At 25.1% G+C, this 20,064-nt stretch overlaps 1 protein-coding gene across 1 annotated transcript; it reads left to right on the top strand.

Annotated features, from left to right (window-relative positions):
- The first annotated feature begins 469 nt into the window (after positions 1-469).
- LOC145834862 (uncharacterized) lies at positions 470-11,443 on the top strand. Its single transcript, XM_082942381.1, has 11 exons — positions 470-575; positions 741-912; positions 5,263-5,467; positions 5,935-6,038; positions 6,400-6,472; positions 6,613-6,801; positions 6,915-7,108; positions 7,725-7,934; positions 8,279-8,326; positions 8,599-8,769; positions 11,050-11,443. The coding sequence occupies exons 1-11, from the start codon at positions 498-500 to the stop codon at positions 11,229-11,231; spliced, it is 1,626 nt and encodes a 541-aa protein (XP_082798507.1). The 5' UTR covers positions 470-497; the 3' UTR covers positions 11,232-11,443.
- The last annotated feature ends 8,621 nt before the right edge of the window (positions 11,444-20,064 follow it).

Here is a 20,064-nt window from a genome sequence, read left to right as displayed (position 1 = left end):
CATTTTATACATGCCTTTTGTAAAAAACTAAATTTATATCGGTTTTAAGCTTTAAAATCAAAACATATTTAAATCTACTCCTCGACTGAAACTAGCTGGATTAGTAAGGGACTGAATAATCTAAACTTGAATCATTTAGTGAATAATTTTTTGAAAGTTTGTTATTTTTTTACAAATAGAATTTCAAGGCCAATTGGGGATCCAACTTGTTTTTTAAAAGTTGATCTTAGTTTTGTAGAGTTTTATCGTAGCTATCAGATTTTTTAACTGCTTAACGAAATTCAAAGTAACTATTGAGACATAAGCAATAAAAGTATGTGTGCTTAATGGGTTTCTTAATGAAAGTTCCAACCCAAAAGTTCAAAAAAACCTATTTCACTAAAAATATATTTTCTCCTTCATTTTTAACTAATATTTTTCTAGTTTTCACTGTAAGTTGATTACCAATTCTATATTTCTTAAGATTAGATATAAATTAAAAAGTCAAAAATTACATAATGAATTGCCCTGAATGCAACCAAAAAAGAACTGTACTTCCTCCAATGTTTAATTCACTTATCTGTGGAAATTTTGAAGTAAGATATGTAAATTTTCTAGTTTTTAATCATATATTTGTTAACTGAATTTTGAAAACCCGTCAAATGTATAAAAGTTTAGAAGCAATAAAGTTATTTGAATTTTTTTGTAAATATAATGTTTTTTTTAATAAAATATTAATTATGAAAAAACTATCTTAACAGTGCACAAATGCTTACATTGAACATGATCTAGCAACAGTTGAAGAATGTAAACAAAGTTTAATTAATTCTGGTGTCAACTTTACTGATTATGAAAGCAATAAGCAAAATGATGGAGTATCAAGTTTAGTTTCTGGGAAACTGTTTGATAACATTAAAAGCTTTATAGTAAAAGGTAAAATTAACTTAGTTTAAAATTGTAAAAAAAATTATAATAATAACCTTATGATTTTTGAAAATAAAAGCAAATGTTTAATTTTTTAACATTTATTTGATAATTAAATATTAATTGTTGTTTAGTTATAGTTATTAATTTAGTGATTAAAATTTGCTATTGGTTTAATGTTATTTAAAGTATATCTAAAAACAAAGTTAATTCACATGCATAGTTTCCATATTACTAAAGTAGATTGCCACACAATTACTTGCGCATGATGTTTTAAATTAAGATAAACAAATGCCTTAAAGCATTCAGAACTTTTTATATCTGGAATTTTGGAATTTCTGTTCAAAAGTACTTGAAAACTTTCAAAAAGCAATATAGTTTTGTAAATTTTTATTTCAACATTCTTTTGATAAATTGTTTATTCAGAATAAACTGAATTAAGTATTAAGAATTTTATAATCTTAGAAATCATTACTTAAAAATATTAAAAATTTATGTACATTGTACAATAACTTGGCTCTTAGGTTTGCATTTCTTGGGTTTTTTTAGTTAATATTTTATCAAAGTGCAATTTCTTACAATAAAATAAACAAACGTAAATGCAGTAATACAAAAGTATTACATTTATAATTAGTTATACTGTATTAAATTTAAATAAATTCAAACTAAAGAAACCAGAAAAAAAGTTATTAACTTACAAGTTGTATATCTAATCCAATATTTAAAACAAGTGTATTACCGTTTATTTATTTAACAGAAATAAAGAACTTTGCAATTAATATTTGTATACCCTATGATTAAAACATAAGAATATACAATACTTAAAAGGATATACAAAACTTAGATAAACAAAAACAACGAACAGTACAATTAGCATTTACATACATCATGATTGAAACATAAATCAGGGTTGCCACATACTCAAAATACTAAGAATAACTCAGGATATCATTTTCACTTTTTGAGCCTGATCTGGCCCACAGGCCGTACATTGTCCACCTCTATTCTAGAATAACAGACTTTAAGTAGATGTTATCAAGAGTATAATTAGCTTCTTAACTTTAACTATTTATAGAAACATCTTTTGGCTCATCCTCATCTTCATAATATTCTTCTTTATTTACCACTTGCTGCTATTCAAAAAATAACGATTTGCTTTTTTGAGTATTTTCCTTCGAACATTTAATTGCTTTCATCATCAATGACTACAAATATGTCAATATCTTGAAGTGTGACATTAGTGTCAATTTTCTTAAAAATCTCTAAAAAATCATAGTTGTCAAAAGTCTCTGTGACATCGTTATTTAAATATGTTCTCAGGTCTGCTTTTATAATAGATTTTTTGATAGTTTCAGCAGTATCTTTTTCCCATTCCTCTTTAGCATAATTAGCTGCATCTAGGAGAGTTGTAGGTCTGCCATAGCAAATACCAACAGATCTTCTACAAAGTTTAGAACCTTTTTATTTGGTAACTTTTCATTGTTGTCTAGCTCATAGAAAATCCAACCATTTAGAAGCAAGAGTTCGTATTCTCAACACTTCTATACTTATTATATATTTTATTTTTGGATAATGGTGTAATAGTCGTTTGTTAACTTTAGTGGCTTTCAAAATGTTGGTATTAAGCTAAATGTAGGTAATAAAAGACCAACATTTATTGAGTACGCACTGTGTTCAAAGTGTGTACCAATGCGCAGGTTACTGTTTTCTATAGTAATTTGTAGATTGTAAAACATAAGTCTAGTCTTAGGTAATTTATTTTTCAATAATATATTAAGTAATAATTGTAAATTTTGTTTAAGACTGTCCTAAGAAGATTGAGTATAGTATATTTCAAGTTAAATAATATTTAAAACAACTTTTAAAAACTTGACTAATTTTTAAACTAATCAAATTTAGTTACAGCAATGATGTTGAAAAGTGTGTAACCAAAAGTTAATTATCATTTAAAATAAAAATTATTTTAAAATAACTAACTAACATTATTATCATAAATATCAAGGCAAGCAAAGTTTGTTGGAATTTCTAATTATGTTGTTTTTTGTATGCAAGTACTTTTTTGACTCATGATGTTTAGCTTCCCTTGAAGTAGAACAGCTTAAAGAAGTCTTATAAATTTGAAGTAAATTCCATTTGTGAATTAGACATTGTTGAGTTATCCATATTTTATAGACAGCAAAATGTTAGTTGAATAAAGTATTTGTATTCATTTTTTTTTTAATTTCCATTAAATCAAAACGGTTATCAAATACAGTTTGATATCCCGTTACAATTAGACAAAAGTTGTACATTAAAAAAATAAAAGTATATAAAAGAAGAGAACCAACATAAAACCTAACAAAAAAATATTTTTGTTAGTAGAATCAGCACTTATATACATAATTTTGTATTAGTCCCACAGTTCACACCCCACTTCAAAACTCTGATAGTACTCAGTTTTACAAAAAAACTTAGAAAAAAGTTTAAGTAGAATACATAATAAAAATATAGAATTGAAGAAAATACAGACGTCTTTGCAAAGTAGAGAGTTAATTTTAATGTTACACCGTGGACTCAAAGCTTGCTGAAATTGACATAAGAAGTAAAGTTTCTTTAAATTCAATAAAAACAAATCTTTCAAAAATCTTATTATATTATAGCCAAGATTATTCAATTGAACTGAAAAGAACTTGTTTAGTGTTTGCTACTAAAGTGCTATAACTAGCTACTCTGTCAGTTTTCGTGCTTTATAAATCTAAATATTTGTTTTTGATGATTTTTTTCCCGTGAAACTACGAGAAAAGGTTTTTCAAGCTTTAAATAAATTTCCTTTTCAGTATCTCTACATCTTTAGGGCATCATTTTGTCAAAGTTTCTTCGTTTACATTAATTAAATTTTACTAATAAAACGTGATGTCCCCTATTCAAATATTTTCCATTTTTCAGTTATTAGTTTTTGTTTATTTTACTTATAACAAACCAGTACTTGCAAGTCAGTTGGCATTGTTCAACCAGTTGTAACAGGATGGATCTTGTGGCGTACCATGAAGAGTTAGTATGTATCCTGTGTAAACTCGCCTTCAACTAACAACAAGAAATTACTTGCTACCCTATAAAATTTTAACGATAAGATCTAAAGTAGACTAAAACAAAAAACTAATTAGTTGAACTTTGACAAAAAATAAATTATAAAAGTTAAATATTGTGTAAAAAGTAATAGTTTATGTTAAACAATTAAAGGGATATACAAAGTTTTAAACACTACAACTGAAAATAAGAAAAAAATGTTTCACTCAAAACAACTATACTGCAGCTTATTTGACTTGCACTAACTAAGTAGAAGTTTATTTGTTCAATTTTGGTCTATCCATTTTCATTAGTTTATATTTGTTGGTCAATTTTCATTGATCCATTTTTAGCTATTTTTTCCAATTTGAAATTTAACCAAATGAAATTTACTTGTTCACAAAGAGGTTAAAATTGATATTTTTTCTATATTTTTTGAGAAAATAAAATTTAAATAGTATTTTTTTTGCTCTTCTGGTTTGCTTCTTCTGTAAGAAGTTAATTGAATTTTCAAACTTTGATTGTTCATATCTTAGTATATGACTTATAATGAAATAACTGTTAAAAAAACTTATAGCTTGGTTAAAATTCTACAAAATAAATTAACTTCTAAAAAAAGAATAACCCTGGTTAACCTTATAAAAAAAAGATAACATTTTCAAATGTCATTGGCTAAAATTGGCTAACAGCTAGGAAGCTTTTTTCAATGTGCTGCTTTTTTATACGAATCGCAACACTCGAAAATGTTAACTAAACTTAACTTCAATTTCAGGGTACCAGATGCACCCTAATGTACAGGCGTTTGATATTCTTATAGAATGATTAAAATTAGAAGTACCTGAAATAAGTTTCAGCCATTTTAAACTTGAATTTTAAAAATAACACGTGCATTTAATTTTCCAACAATATATATTTTTTTAATTTTGAAGGAAACCACTATTTAATTATAAATTTCTTTGATAAAGTTTTATTTGTATGCGTAAAAACTTAAACTTAAGTTTTGATAAAAGACTTGTTTCATAAAAACAAAATAACTTCATGCTGTTTTTTTGATTAACTTTATATGAAACTATAAATACTCATATTAACATAGTTTTTAAATACATGTTTTGAACTTTAAACAGTGTTTTTTTGAAAAAAATAAACTAGTTAATTGTGTTAAATGTTAAATCTACATCAATTAATATTTTTTTTTATAATCTACCATTTTGACCATGATTATTATTTTATATAATTGATAGATGATTTTAAATACTAATTATTATTTGATGTTAGAACCAACAATGTAAATTTAAATTGTTTTGTAATCTTTAGATTCTAGTAACAAAAAAATAATTTTGCCTGTTTCTGATGTATGGAAAACAAATAAGAAAATATGTTATCAACCTATTAACCAATCAGATGATAAGGAAAATCCATGGTTAACTCATTTGATGTACATTTTTGTGCATAGTAGAGCTATCAGAGCTGTATTAAATGAAACGTATACAACTGATGATAGTCAGGACATATATTTAGAGTGAGAAAAATTGTTTTCGCATAGTAAAAAAAAGTATTTACAAGTATGACTATAATTTTTAAATGATTAAGCTATTTAAAATGTAATGAATTAGATAGAAAAAACAACTTAATGTTTAAAATTCCAATTGAAGTTTATATAAATCATTAATTTTCTTATCGACTTTCTAATTTAAATGATTTACAGTTTAAAAATTACATGTATTTCATTTTAACAGGATTATAGTTATACTTTATATAAAGGTTTTAAAATAGTTTATTTTTACCATGACTGTTGTTTTTAGAAAAATTATTATTTTGAGTTTTAAAACAAACTTTTAATCAGTTGAAGCATAAAATATAGTTATTTTAAGTATGGTAGTTTTGTTATCTTAAAGTAAACAAAATGAAAAATTAAAATTAAAGAAGTATATAAGATATTGTTCTCATAAACAGTTTAGTACTATGATTATCAAACTTTTACTCTAGACTTTGTGATTTGTATAAACTTGGATCAAATGCAAGGAAATATGAGTCAAAACTATTTATTAAATGTAAAAAAATTCTCATGTCAATTTGTGGCTCAGATAATGGTGAGGTTTACGTTTAAAGTACTAATTTTAAACTGTATTAAAACAAAATAATGAAAGGATAATTATTTATTTAAATTATAAATATTTTAATTTTAGATGTGCAAAAACACCTAAATACTGCAAAAAAATAGTTTATTTTTAATCAAATTATTGAAAAAAAAAATTAAACTAAAAGTTTTTCTTGAAAGTTCGAATCCTCTATAAAAAGTTCAAAAATAATTGCAATTTGAATGTTTTTAGTAAACTTATTACTATCGCACATTTTTAATATACATACATTGAATTTTTTTGTGGAAATAAAATTTTGCTGTTTATTTGAATCATAAACTTTCTGATAATTAAAAAATAATTTTCAAAACAGATGTGTTCTCCATGATCAATAAATTCGTAATCTCAAATAAATATTTATTCAAATCATTCTTAAGTAATTACAGGTCAGTTCTCTTTAGTGTTAGTAGTTGTTATAGGTCATATTTGTAGTTATCTACTAACAAAATATTTTTACAAAAATAGTATTTTTAACGTTTTATTTTTTTAACTGTTTTGTGCTACTTAAGTATTTTGAAATGTTTAGTGTTGAAGAGTGCACTATAGGAAAAGTGAAGGATCGAACATTTATAAATCAGAAGGAAGTGCCAAAGCTTGCAGTTTTGAAATCAAAAAGCAGTTTTAAAACTTTATACCATCCCATTAAAAATCCGTACATTAAAGTAAAATACTCAAGTAATAAGGAAGACTATGTAGATAAAGTACACTTTCATACGTTGGTTTTTTTTGTGATTTTAAATATTTTAACAGAATTAAAAGCATTAAGTGGCAGTATAGTTTTAAAGTATTTAAAATAGTTTTCATTAATCAGAAAAATTAATTTTTTAGATTATCACCATGCATGTTAACATACTTTCCCTCTGGAATTGATCACAATTTTGTTGAAGTTTTAACATTTCATGTAACTCCACAGCTGAAGTACAATTTGTATGCAATGATTGTTGATTTAAGTAAAAATATAGATATTTCCAATGAAGATTCTAATAAAAAGCAATTTGTAACGTTTTTGTACGACGCTAAGCGTAAGTTCAAACCAATTTAAAAAATAAAATGCATAAAATATAAATGATTAAGCTTTAAAATTTTAATGATAATAAACAATTTACGGATCTATAAATACTTATTGTTGTGTTTATAAAATACTTATGTCTTTTAGTAAAGTTTTTAGGAAAGTAAATAATTTAAAGTTACATTTGAAAATAAGAGCATAAAAAAATGTGTTATTTGAAAACTATATATCAAAAACACAATGTTTTTGCTCTGTCAAAAATAAACGTTTGATATTCAAAATAGATTCTAAAAAAGATAAATAGTTGAAAAACTTTATTTTTAACAAATATGTTGTTGTTTCGTCTCATATTGTTATGAAAACTTTTTTAATAATAAAAAAACTTTTTTGTTCATTAACAAATTTGAGTATTAACTATTTTTTTTATGGCTATTTAGAGCCTTACATACTTAGTTAAAAAATTACAAAATTATTTTAGATAAAAGATACCAAAAGTTTCAGAAGTTTTTGTTTAAAATAAACAGCTTTAATTAGATGTGCTGTACTTTAATTAGTAATTTAGATTTTTAGTTAGTAAACTTTATACTTAGTACTTTTTTTTTGTTAATAAATAAAAAATAATGAAATAGGACAATTGTGGTTAACGTTTGATAATGAAAGCGAGTGTAGTAAAAAATGGACAAAAAAGATTCCTGTTATTGAAAAAAATAAAGTGCGATTGATAATGTATGAGAGGGATGGAGTTGAGAACATGTTTATTAGTGAAAAAAAGACACATAGTTCTTGGGAAAAACGAACAGCATTTATTGATTGTACATATGTGAAACATAAATGCGCTGGTTAATGACTTAATTAATTTATTAATAGTTTACAAATACTATTCAAAAACACTAAGCTGTTTCAAAAGAATTTTAAAAAGGGGTTTTAAAACTAATCTTTTGAGATTAGGTTACCATATATTTTATATAACTAGTTTTAAAAACTTTTTTAAAGTTATTATATCTAATTTTTTAGATTGAAAAAAATATAGTAGATATAAGTAGAATAATAAAAAAGTTTGTCTTTATAGAATTTTTTTTTAAGTTTAAACAAATAATTAAACTTTAATGAAAAGTCTCAACAATATAGTATATCTAATAAGTTGCAATTTTTCATCAATAAAACTCCAATTTAAATTTCACAGAACTTTTATGCAACTATGAAAAGAGGTATGAATATTGCGTTTCACAAGGTTTGTCAGCTAAAAATATTTTATTACATAAACTTTTTTGTAGTTTATTTTTAGTTTCACAAAATAGATGTTAAACAACTTAACAAGGTTGCGTTCAATAAAAATGTAAAAAATTGTTCACGCGTGTCTGCAGTAAGCAGAAAATTTGTTTTTGCCACTGTTATGTTCTATTACTTATTATTAAGTATTTTTAATAATTCGTTTTCTAAATATTTTTTGCTTGAGGTGTTTTTATAAATTGGTGTTTCTTATTGAAAAAAAACATGTTACAGATAGCAACAACATCGAAAGAGGAGGAGAAATTTCGAATAAAAAAATTGTGGTAAAAAATCAAAGGAAAAAAATAACAGGTACAAATAAACAGCTTGAAAAACAATCTAGAACAAAAAGAACGAAGAAAAGATGTTCTGGGGACCGAAATAGTGAAATTTCAACTGAATTAAGTAAGATTTAAAACTTCGGATAAAAACATACTATTATATTTTGTACCACTAAGCAATATTAATTTAAAAAATTTTTTTGTGTTTAATATAATCTTATAAATAATATTTTTTAAATAAATAAACTTGAGGTATTAATGAAATTAAAAAAATAACAAATAGATTTATTCATCAGTGTAATGAACCAGACAATTAAAAAAGACTAGCAATAAAGTGGGTATGATTTAAAAAATAATTAGTCTTGTTTGTTACGTATAGAATTTGACTTTCAGTTATTTATACCATTTTTAAATATTCAAAGTAGCTTTTGAGATAAAAGTGAAGTTAGAGCGTTCAATAGGTTTCATATGAAAGGTGCAAAATAAAGAGGCGGAAAAATACAATTTTACTAAAAACTAAAATACTCCTTTAGTTTTTGAACAATTAAAAAAAAATCTCAGTATAGTCTTTAATAAATTCTAAATAACAGGGTTGCCACTCGGTCAGGAAAAGTCAGGAAAAAATGGGGGGTTTTGAAAAAAAGTCAGGAAAAGTCAGGAAATTTGATTAAAAAAAAAAAAAAAGTCAGATTTTGTCAGTTTAAATTTACAAAATTCCTTGTTTTCCAAAGCCTTCAAATGGTAAAAATTAATTAAAAGTCTTTTAAAGTCAGAAAAAAATTCCAAAATTTTCCTAGAAATTTACAAAAATATTTAATTTTATTTCCAATGCCTTCATCTGGTATAAATTAGTAAAATATCCTTTATAAAACTGCAAAAATTTTCTCAAAACATATTGAACATCTTTTAATAGTTTCAATTGTTAGATTATGTATTTTAGAATAAGTTTAATTTAAGAGTTTGATTTAGAAAAGTCAGGAAAATTTTGGTAAAAAGTCAGGAAAATTTTGGTAAAAAGTCAGGAAAAGTCAGGAAATTTTTCTCTGCTTGATCAGTGGCAACCATGAAATAACTTTTAGGAAACGGATCATGATTTTTTTGTTAAAATTATACAAAAATATAAACTATTTTTGTTCAAAAATCTCACGTTTTAAATGTGTTTATTATTGATTTTACTGTTAATATATCCGTTTTTGAATTGATAAAAGACTACTCAAACATGTTCAAATATATTTTGCACTCTCATCAGTTGTTTACATAGCAATAAAGATAAGGTAACAAAAGTTGTAGACAACTGATGAGATAGCGCGAAATATATTTTGTTTAACTGAATTTAGATGGTCTTTTATCTAAGTAATAATTTACTGATTTGTCACATAGTTTTTTTTTTTCAACATCTAACTTGTTCATTTTTTGTCATAACATTTTCGAAATGAATTAAATTGTTGTTGTTTAAAAACAAATTGATAATTATTTGATATTGTTAAATAGGGTAGTTATTTGTTTTGTGTTCAAGTATGTTAACGATAAAATAAAAAACAACTTTGATTTATTCACCAAATGACACTTAATATATGTATATATTACGTCACAATGTGTTTTTCAGTTTTGTGTAGTTTGTATGTGTCATATGTAAGTTTTTAACTCAAACGGCTGAAAGTTGCTTTGCATAAAACGAGTGTACCATTTAAATGTTGAAATAAAATTATTTATCCAAAAGCCTTTTATGAGAACTTGGTAAAATATTTATTTTGTTAATATATTTTACTGTTTTGATGAGAGCAATATTGGTATGATGTATTGATAATGTTTTTTTTTTTGTGAAACAGCTCAGTAATGTATCTTATTTGAAAACACAACTTTAAATAATATTAAATAGTTTTGTATATAAATTACTATTAAATCGTTGAACCACAATTAAGTTATAAAAATGTACCTAATAGTTGTCTAGAATGTATAATTTTCATCAGTGTTTTACTGTCCACATGGTGTAAAAGTTTTGTGAACTACTAGTCTGAAGACTATTATAACTAATTTTATAATTTTATTTTACGTATTTAACTTAAACCTATAACTTTTAAGACTATCTCGTTAACTGGCTTTACTGCTGTTAAATTAAAATCTCATGTAATTTTGTCTTAGGTCTAACTACAGTCTGTAGGAAACAACTAGTATTAATTAAGAAATTAGTGATCTCACAATCTTACAATTTTGTTCAGCAAACTGTAAAATTAGAAATGAATTTTAAATGCTACTGAATGTATACTTTTTTTTTTGATGTGAACAAAGTTCTTATAAGCCAAACAAAAATTTAAAAGAGTTATTACTGTTAAAAAGATTAAGATTTTAATTTATTATTTTTCTATTAAAAATGTTTATGTTTTTAAAACACGATATATTGCAGATGAAAAATGTTACAAGCCTAACCATCTTATCGATTCGAAAGGAAAACTACGCAATAGAGTTTGTCCAAAAATCGCAATGAATGAAACGCAATCGAGGTTAAACAAGAAAAAAGTTCTTCACGATTTGATGAGTCGAAGTACTTGGATTAAAGAGCTTGCTACAAAATCTAACAATAAATAGACCAGTTACTGTTTTATGCACAAATGCTGCCATTAAGAAGTTGATATTTTACTTTTTTATTGTTTTGATCCAAACAGATGATTATATCACTGTTTATTTTGTTATTAAGCATACCATTCCAACATAATTAGGTTTCTTAACGCAAGTTTGCTACTTTTCTGCAATTAAACAAACTTTTTAATGAAATAGCAATTTGTAAAACTATATTTTTTCATTCAAGGTATTTTGATTTTCTAAATAAGTTTAAAATATAAATTTCACAAATGGTATCTTGTATTTCATTTAAAATAAGCTATATGCATTGGTCTCGTGCCTTTAGTAGTTTTTTATGTTTTTTTGAATATTAGGCAATTATAGAATGCTTGCTAGTTTAAAATGCAAACACTTTTTGTTCCTTTAAAATTTTTAGGTTTAAACGATTGACTTCTGTTTAAAAGTCGTGTCTGTTATGATAGCTTAAAACTAAATTTTGTTACTTTATAACCGTTTATAAAAATAAACTTTGAAAGTATTTTCATAAAAGCTAAAAAAAGTCTTTTTTTATGATTATTTTTACCTTTATATGGACTATTTATAGATCTTGCATCATGATTAATTAAGTTTTTTTAAGGTAGTGTTTTGTCAATGCTTTTAAAACTATGTACTTGACAAAAATTTAAATTCTTTGTTTTCTTGTAATTTGAATCAATTTACTTTTTTAAATACTTTTTTATGTTTTGTTTACACGAATGCTTCATTTTGTTTTGTTAAACTGTTTCAATTAAAAGTACTTATTGAGAAACTTACCGAGAAAAGTTAATTAGTGCAACATAATATTACAATTAAGAACTACGGTGATGTACTTTATTTCGTTTAAAAAAACCTTGCTTGTTTTTTATAATAAGTTTGATTAAGTAATTTTCGTATCAAAATTCCCACGATAAATAAATGATCACCTAAAGATTGTATACTGATGTATAAAAGAAAATTGGTTCATACCAGCAGAATTTGTAGATAAAAGTTAAAAAAAATGTTAGAAAAGTCTAACTATTTGTAATGTTTATGCTATGTAGTAAAATAAAAACATAAGTATATGAAATAAAGTACTTTCATGACTAAATTAAAAACATAAAAACAAATTATACAGTAATCTTCCTTTATTCTACCAACATATGTTTCTGTGTGTTAACGAATCAACACACTTCAACTGGGTTCTGTAAAAAAAAATAATTACTGTAATGAGAGAATAGAAGCATAGAATAAAGTAGGTGTAAACATGTTTTCATTAAAATAAGATATTTTCTACAGATAATAGTTATTAATAGGTGAAATACTTAATATTAAATCTGACTGTTATAAAACTATATAATATTTGTGATTATTAAGTCTAAAATAAGTCTAATATTATCTTAATATTATATAATCTAATATTACTAAGTCTTTGTTTTTATTTATATTCCAGTGAAGTTACTTCACTAGGATCTTTTGTTAGCAAACAATTAAACCTATATTTTGAACAGTTAAACTAAAAACATTAATTTTTTTAGGCTTATTTTTTTTCTAGAATAATAAATTAAATATTCTCTTGAAGATACACTAACAGTACAAACGTTTTACAAGTAATATATTTAATTTTATTGTTATTAGTTAAAATAAAATTAATATTTACTGAGTTACAGTGTTTTGTAGACTTATAGTTAAAGATTCATTTGAAAAATTAGCACTTTCATTCTAAATACAATCTATTTTTAACAAATGAATTAAAAGAAAAAAAATATTACTTCAATATAGTTATTTTTTTATTTTGGCTAAAGTACTTGAATAACAATTAATTGCAATCTCAAGCTAAATACTTTCAAACTATTTTAGCTATCTTTTAGGTGTTGTATACTATCAAAAAAATATAACAATCTTTATAATTACTGTATTTGAAAAGATTGCAAACCTTAATTTAAAAAGTACATGTTTTGTTAAAAGGCACAATACTTTAGTTAACTTATAACTAATTACTCAATTAGTTTTTTTCATGATTCTTAAGTTTTTTCTCAAAAAACTTTTCAATTTTCTTTGGGTCGTAAAAGGGATTTTAGAAATATATTTTTTGTTAATACAAAAAAATATCAAGCTTTTATTTAGAGGTTGTACTTTTATAAAATTTTGACCAATCAATAGAATTTTACTACTTTAAAAGTAGTACTAACTAAAAATAAATCTTTCAATGTTTGTAATTAAGTAAAACTTTTACCTCTGAAATATGTACTGTGAAGTTAACAAACATTATGACCTACACTAAAATATAGTATGCAAAAATAGCATGTTAGAAAGGGAAGTAAAGATAAAGAAAGTAGTTTAGAAATATGTTTTGGTTTCAAAAAGTCTACTTTTTTTTTAAGTATTAATAAAAAAAATCTTGTCTAATTAGTAGTGATCTACTGAATCCAAGTCTTAATTTAAAATTAGGATTTGGCCAGATCCGAATCCGATTATTATTTTTTAAATAGGATTCGTCCGAATCCGGATCCGAGTCTTAATTTCGAAATTTGGATCCGGCCGAATCCGATTATTTTAATTATTGGAATCCGAAAGATTTAATCTGTTATATAAGTACAATATAAGTTTTTAAATAATAAATAAGTATTATATATTATTACTTATTTCGCAAAAAAACTTAAAATTATGTTTTTAACGTCTTAATGAAAAAATACATTTTTATTTTAGAATAACTTATTTTAAAAGCGAACAAAAATGAATGTCTTGCTGAAAAAAAAAGCTACATACACAAAACTTAGTTTCAATATTTTGATGTTTGAGCAAAGAACATTAACAATTAAGTTGTACTTTTGTTATGCAAAATAAATAAGTTATAGACTTTAATAAATACTTAAAGCAGAAAACAAATCTGATAAAAAATTAAAACATTTTACGTTTAGCTTAAGAGTTACTTCTTTATTGTGACCATAAATAAATTAAAACATAAACTTTTGCAAGTGTGCATACTTTTAAAACAAAGTGCAATTAAAAAAACATGGAGCCGTAATAAATTGAAATATAGTACTAACTGCAGTACAGGCCTAAAAAAGAATAGAAATTACAGTTGTAACAAAAAGTTTATAACTTTCACTTAGGGTTACAGTTTTAACATAAGAAAAAAGAAATACAGATTAACTTAAGCAACTGTTTAAAAATGTAAAACGAACTAAAACAGCAAAAGATTTCTACGTTATAGTTCAAAAGACTATTCTTGTTTTTTTTTTTCAAGTTGTAAAATAAGCAAAATAAGTTATTTGCTGGTCTTTGGAAGCAGTCAATTTCGCTTTTGCTCGAACAAACTCTTAGCTTCAGAAAACAGTCTTTCAGAATACACATAAGATGATAGTGCAGCAAGATATTTCTTTGCAAAACTGGCAAAATGTGGGTATTTTGTCTTGTTCAAGGTCTACCAGTAAAAGACTTCATCCTCATCAGTGTTTGCATACAAATTTTCTTTAGAAAAATAGCCCTTTATATCTGCTTCGCCTTATTCATCAATAGAATCCTGTTGCTCGTCCTCCTGCGTAGCTGTGTTTGATTTTGTTTAAAAAAATAATAGTAACTAGTAAGCTAAATACTTCTTAGGGTCAAAACTTACAGAGTATTAGAGAATCTTGGTAAACTTCGTAACAGATATGCTTTTTAACATTAACTTTTAGCTGCTCTTTAACATTATTTTTGAGGTAATAAGGGAAAGCGGAAAGTCAATATCGTGGATCAACAGTTGTTGTGATTAACTGTAATTTAGATTAAAGCTGTTGTTATTGGTATAGAATCTTCTTTCGCAAGCCTCTCTTATATTTTTGGCTAAAGTTTTACAAACATTTGATTTTTCTTCTGATTTTTCATAAAAGCTAACAAACTTTGTCAGTGATTTTGCATGCGGGATCACACTTTAGAGCAATGCATTGTTTTTACAGCACTCCTTTGTTACAAAAAAAAAGGTTCGAGCAGTAGAATAATGTCATTAACCAGTTTCCATTCTTCAGGTGTAATATTCAAATCTTGATCGTTTTAATTATTAGCTACATAGTACTGGACACCTGATTTTTGCTTTTTCAGTATATCTAGCATAAGATATGTTTAGTTCCACCTTGTATCCACATCTTGAACAGGAAGCAAGGCTTTTTGTTTTGTTTGTGCGTGGTCAAAATCTACCTGGATTTTTTTAGCGTCTCGCTCGCTTTAAAAGAATGGCTGAAATGGGAAACTAATTTTCGTAACTTTGGTCAATAGCAATTTTATACATTCGTCCTCAAACAATGAATCCTTAATAACTAGTTGAAGCGTTTGGAAAAAACAGGGCACTGACGGGGTTTTTAACAATGATATTGCCTTTTTAAACTAGCATTGACTTCCAAAATAAACTTGAACACGATCCAAGGTAATAATCAATTACTAAGCATATCATGAATGTAATTAAAAATGTTTTGTCCAGTTTGCTCACCCTCCATTTCGATTTAAATTTTATTTATTTCCATTTATGTTTCCACAAACCATTTGAATATAAATAAAATACTTCTAAATTATACTAACACAATCTCCAAAATGGAAAAGTTAAAAAGATAAGCTTTATAAAACTGGGAGAATATATAAAATAAAATTATCATAAATAAACTACCAACAACATTTCCATTATTCAGGATTGCCACTATTTAATTTAAAAAACGCCCTGAGTGACCTTAAACTGTCCTAAGTCACTCCGAGATTTTTCAAATTCTTAGAAAAAGTTTTATATATTTTCAACATCAATACAAATAAAGTTCTTAACAAAATTGATTATAAAACAAAGTATTGAAACTAAATCAACTAAATATCATTGAAAATCTATGAAAAACTAGCCTAAAATTTTAAAAGTCTTAAAACTACCTCGAGTTTTCCTGAATCTCCGAGAGACTTTTTAAAATTTAAGAATATGTGCGTTCCCTGGGAGTTTGGCAACCCTTGATTGCTATAATTAATAAAAGCTAACAAACAAACTATTTGAAAATATATGGTTTTTGAACTATACTTCCGCATTAAAAACAGTATAAAATTAGCCAAATCATTTATTTAAAGCTGTTGTCTTTTAAAACATTTAACAAATAAAGGTCTCTCCTTATTGCTTAAGACTGGGTAGCCAAATGTTTTTGGCATATTTTCTCTGAATTTTCAAAAATTTCTCCAGGACTTTTAAAAATACACATTTTTGGGTCTATTTTTAGTTTAAAGTTAAGTTTAAAGTTAAATATTGTGATAATTGGTATAAAAACATTGAAAAAATACTGTAAAACTACTTTAAAAGTGTTTTTTTCATAAAAAATTGTGATGATGACAAAAATTTTTATCTATATGATAGGTTTTTTGTTTCAAATCTAAATTTTACTACTTAACATTTAATAATTGTTTGAATTTCCAGGTTTTTTAATGATTTTTGTTGAAAATTCCAGGCTTTTCCATGTTTTTTTATTCAAAATTTCTCAAATTCCAGATCTTTTTAGGTTTTTTAGTCTAAATTGTCAAGTTTCAAGATTCCAGGTTTTTTGGCAACCCTGTAAAGAGAATGATATAATTTTAATTATTGTAAGGTTTTGTTTTCATAACTATATTTCACTTTAAAAAATGGAACTTCAAAAAAAAAATTATTAAAAGTTTGTTAGCTATGGATGTTGGTGGACCAACATCCAAAGTCTCTGTTGGGTCTTGTTGACTGTCTGTGGAAAGAATGTGAAAACTTTTTTTTCTTTGTAAAAATATTGCATCAGTTCATAACAACGAGCAAACATAAAAAACTAAATATATGATGAGTAAATAAGAGCAGTTATTCAAAAAGCTGAGATTAAACGCCTTAACTGTGTACTTAATTTTATTAGCGAGTCTAACAAAAATAGTTTATCATAGTTTTTATACTGTGTGCAAAACTCTAAATAAAAATTGATAAAGCTTTTATAAGTGTGAAAAACATTTTTTTTTATCCACTCAAGTATAGAATCATTAACTAGTTTTACATTTCATTTAACTTTTGACAAACAATTAAGTAAAACTCAAAAACGTTAATAGGGTCTACCAAATCCAAAATTTCGGATTTGGCCGAAACCGAATCTTATTTTGAAATTTAGGATTCGGCAGAATCCGAACCTCATTTTTAAATAAAGATTTGGCCGGATCCGAGTCCAAAAAGGCCGGATTTGTCCGAATCCGAGTCTGAATCTTGAATTTAGTAGATTATAACTAAATAGTTTATAAATCTTGTTAAATATTTTATTCACTTTGAGTATTTAATTGAACATACTGAACTTGTTAATTTAAAGTTTATCCCGTGTATATTAGCTGTTAAATTTGCCGTGAGAGTTTAAGATAGTATGTATTTGAATTAATTTTTAAATATGCGAACACAAACACAAAAATTCAGTTAAGACCATTTTGATTTAGTTTAGCTTAATTTTTTATTTTGATATTATTGATTTTTGATTTTAATTTGGTAAACTTTACTAAATGAGCCTGATTTTGTCGATTTTTTCAGATTTTTAATATTGAAGCTATGCATGTGTTCTTTGTATCTTGGCTTCAATAATGTCGTAGAATACACAAAACAAAATGATGATACGACAGGTTTTTACCTAGAAACGGACCTTTCAATAAAATTCTTAACAGGAATACAATTAAAATCAGTTATTCATGTATTCCTAACATAGAATCCGAAATCACCAAATCAAATCTCAAACTAAAAAACTAGTCAAAGTAAAAACTAGAAGAAAAATTAAAAAACTAGCAATTGAAGAATTAAATCTTCATGCCCAGTAGAAGGTGAATACCTTTCCAAAAGTTTCATGTACAAAGCTACTGTCACACATAATTACAAAGAACTACATTATGTTGGATCCACCGCAAGATACAACGAACACGTGCATAGCTTTAGAAATAAAAATCTGAGAGAATTAACAAATTTAAGCTCATTTATTCAGATCGCTTAGTTCAATAAATATATGATCAACAAGAATGTTAAGTAGAAGATAATATATAAAATTACTCAACGCAAACCAGGTAGAATATGCACTCTGTGTATTGTAGAAAGGTTAGAAATAGCGTTCGCTGACAAAAAATCAACCCTCAACTCCAGAACTGAATTAATCGGTAAATGCAGAAACTTTGCTAAATTTTACTTAAACTCATAACATTTATTGTCATGTCCACATTTGCAATTTTTACCCTTTTATAAGTTTGTTGTATTTGTGCTGGTATCTTTATCGTATTTGTATTTTTATTGTATACTATATCTCATAAGTATTTTTAAAACTTTTATATAACTGTTATAAAAACTTAAGTAATAGTTCTATAATAATTCTTTAATTGTTAGTTAATTATTTGGAGTTTTTTATTGATTTGACAGACTTATTAAATTTAAACAGTTATAATTAGAGTCTAATTAGTACTCAATGAGTACTACTCGTTAACAAAACTTAATATATATAGCCTTGTCAGTCTTACTTTATAGAGTATTTGAACTGGTGACCTTTGCATAACGCATGAAGCACAGTGTTAGATAAAAAACTCTGAATTTTAAATTGTCTTTTTAATAAACTTTACTAAATGAAAATTACATTTAGCTCTTTAGAAATCTTGTTTTGATATAAAGTTGAAACATTATCTTCATTGTTATACACTTTTATATTTATAGTGGCTGTTTGCAATAAAACAATATTTTCTACGGTGATAAACGATTCAAAATATAGGTATGTTTTTTTTTAGTTCTGATCATAGTAGATTTATTTTTTGTACATAATGAATTGTGCTAAATGTTAAACCATTGAAAAGAAGTTGCGAAACACTTTCGTTCAATTTTAAACTTTTATTACGTTGTATTAAATAAAAGTAATTTGTTGCACTAAATTCATAGCATAATAAAAGAAAAGTTGTTTCCAGTTAATCCCCCCTGATCATTTACAACCTGAATAATTTCCCAACCGATCAATTCCTACCTAAATCAATTCCCATTCAAATAAGGTTCCAGCTAAATTAGTTTCCTTCCGATCAATTCCAATCTGATCAAATTTAATTAAAATTGTTTCCAACCGACCAAATGATGTCTTTTTTATCGATTAATAACTAAACAGATTATTTTTTTTTCGAACATAACCATCAAACTAAAATAGCTTTTACAAGTTATCGTCAAAACAAAGTTTAATTTTTATATATGAATTTTGTCTAAATCCTATTCTTTACCAATGATTTCATAACCAAGTCTTTTGTTATCCGTATTTTGATAGTTTTCTATCGTTATTCTTTTAACCTATTAAATCTATTTTTATAGAAGTTAAATTTTAAAAAGCTACTATATAGTTATTTATTCCAAATAAAAAATATAGCCCAATTTACTTGAATGTAAAAAGCTTATTTAAATAATAACATCAGAGCAAATTTGAGTATTTTATTTACTACCAGGTATCGGTGGGAAAAACAAATTAACGTTGTCAAATGTCAAGTATAATAATCAAAAATTAAAGTATAAACTGCGGTTTAATATTTTATTATACTTGAAAAGTTGTCATTTTTTTGCGACCGAAACCTGGTAGTGAATAAAATACTTAAGTTTTCACTGATTTTATTACTTAAAACTACTATAAAAATAGTTTTTTTTTTTAATAAAAACATCCCACTTTACAAGTCTAAACATGCCTCTAAGAAAACTATTTTATACAACATTACAGAAGTACCTGAAACAACCTGATAAGACTTCAAACTTTTTATTATTTACACATACGAAACAATTAAAAAGGTTTTTTTTTACTATATGGTGTTTCCAAATGAAAAACTGTAAATCATAAACTCTAAAGAGCTTCCTTTT

This window comes from Thalia democratica, chromosome 4, assembly GCF_965202585.1.
Source record: "Thalia democratica chromosome 4, ktThaDemo2.hap1.1, whole genome shotgun sequence".
Classification (NCBI taxonomy): Eukaryota; Metazoa; Chordata; class Thaliacea; order Salpida; family Salpidae; genus Thalia; species Thalia democratica.
The sequence above is the reverse complement of the archived record's forward strand: the minus strand, read 5'-3'. Positions and strand labels throughout refer to the sequence as shown.

Bases quoted from the DNA above. Each gene is read 5' to 3' on its own strand.
- LOC145834862 (XM_082942381.1), top strand. From the start codon at position 498: ATGAATTGCCCTGAATGCAACCAAAAAAGAACTGTACTTCCTCCAATG. The intron at 5,468-5,934 runs GTGAGAAAAATT...CTTTTACTCTAG, and splicing joins AGTCAGGACATATATTTAGA to ACTTTGTGATTTGTATAAAC. The intron at 7,935-8,278 runs GTTAATGACTTA...TAAATTTCACAG, and splicing joins TGTGAAACATAAATGCGCTG to AACTTTTATGCAACTATGAA.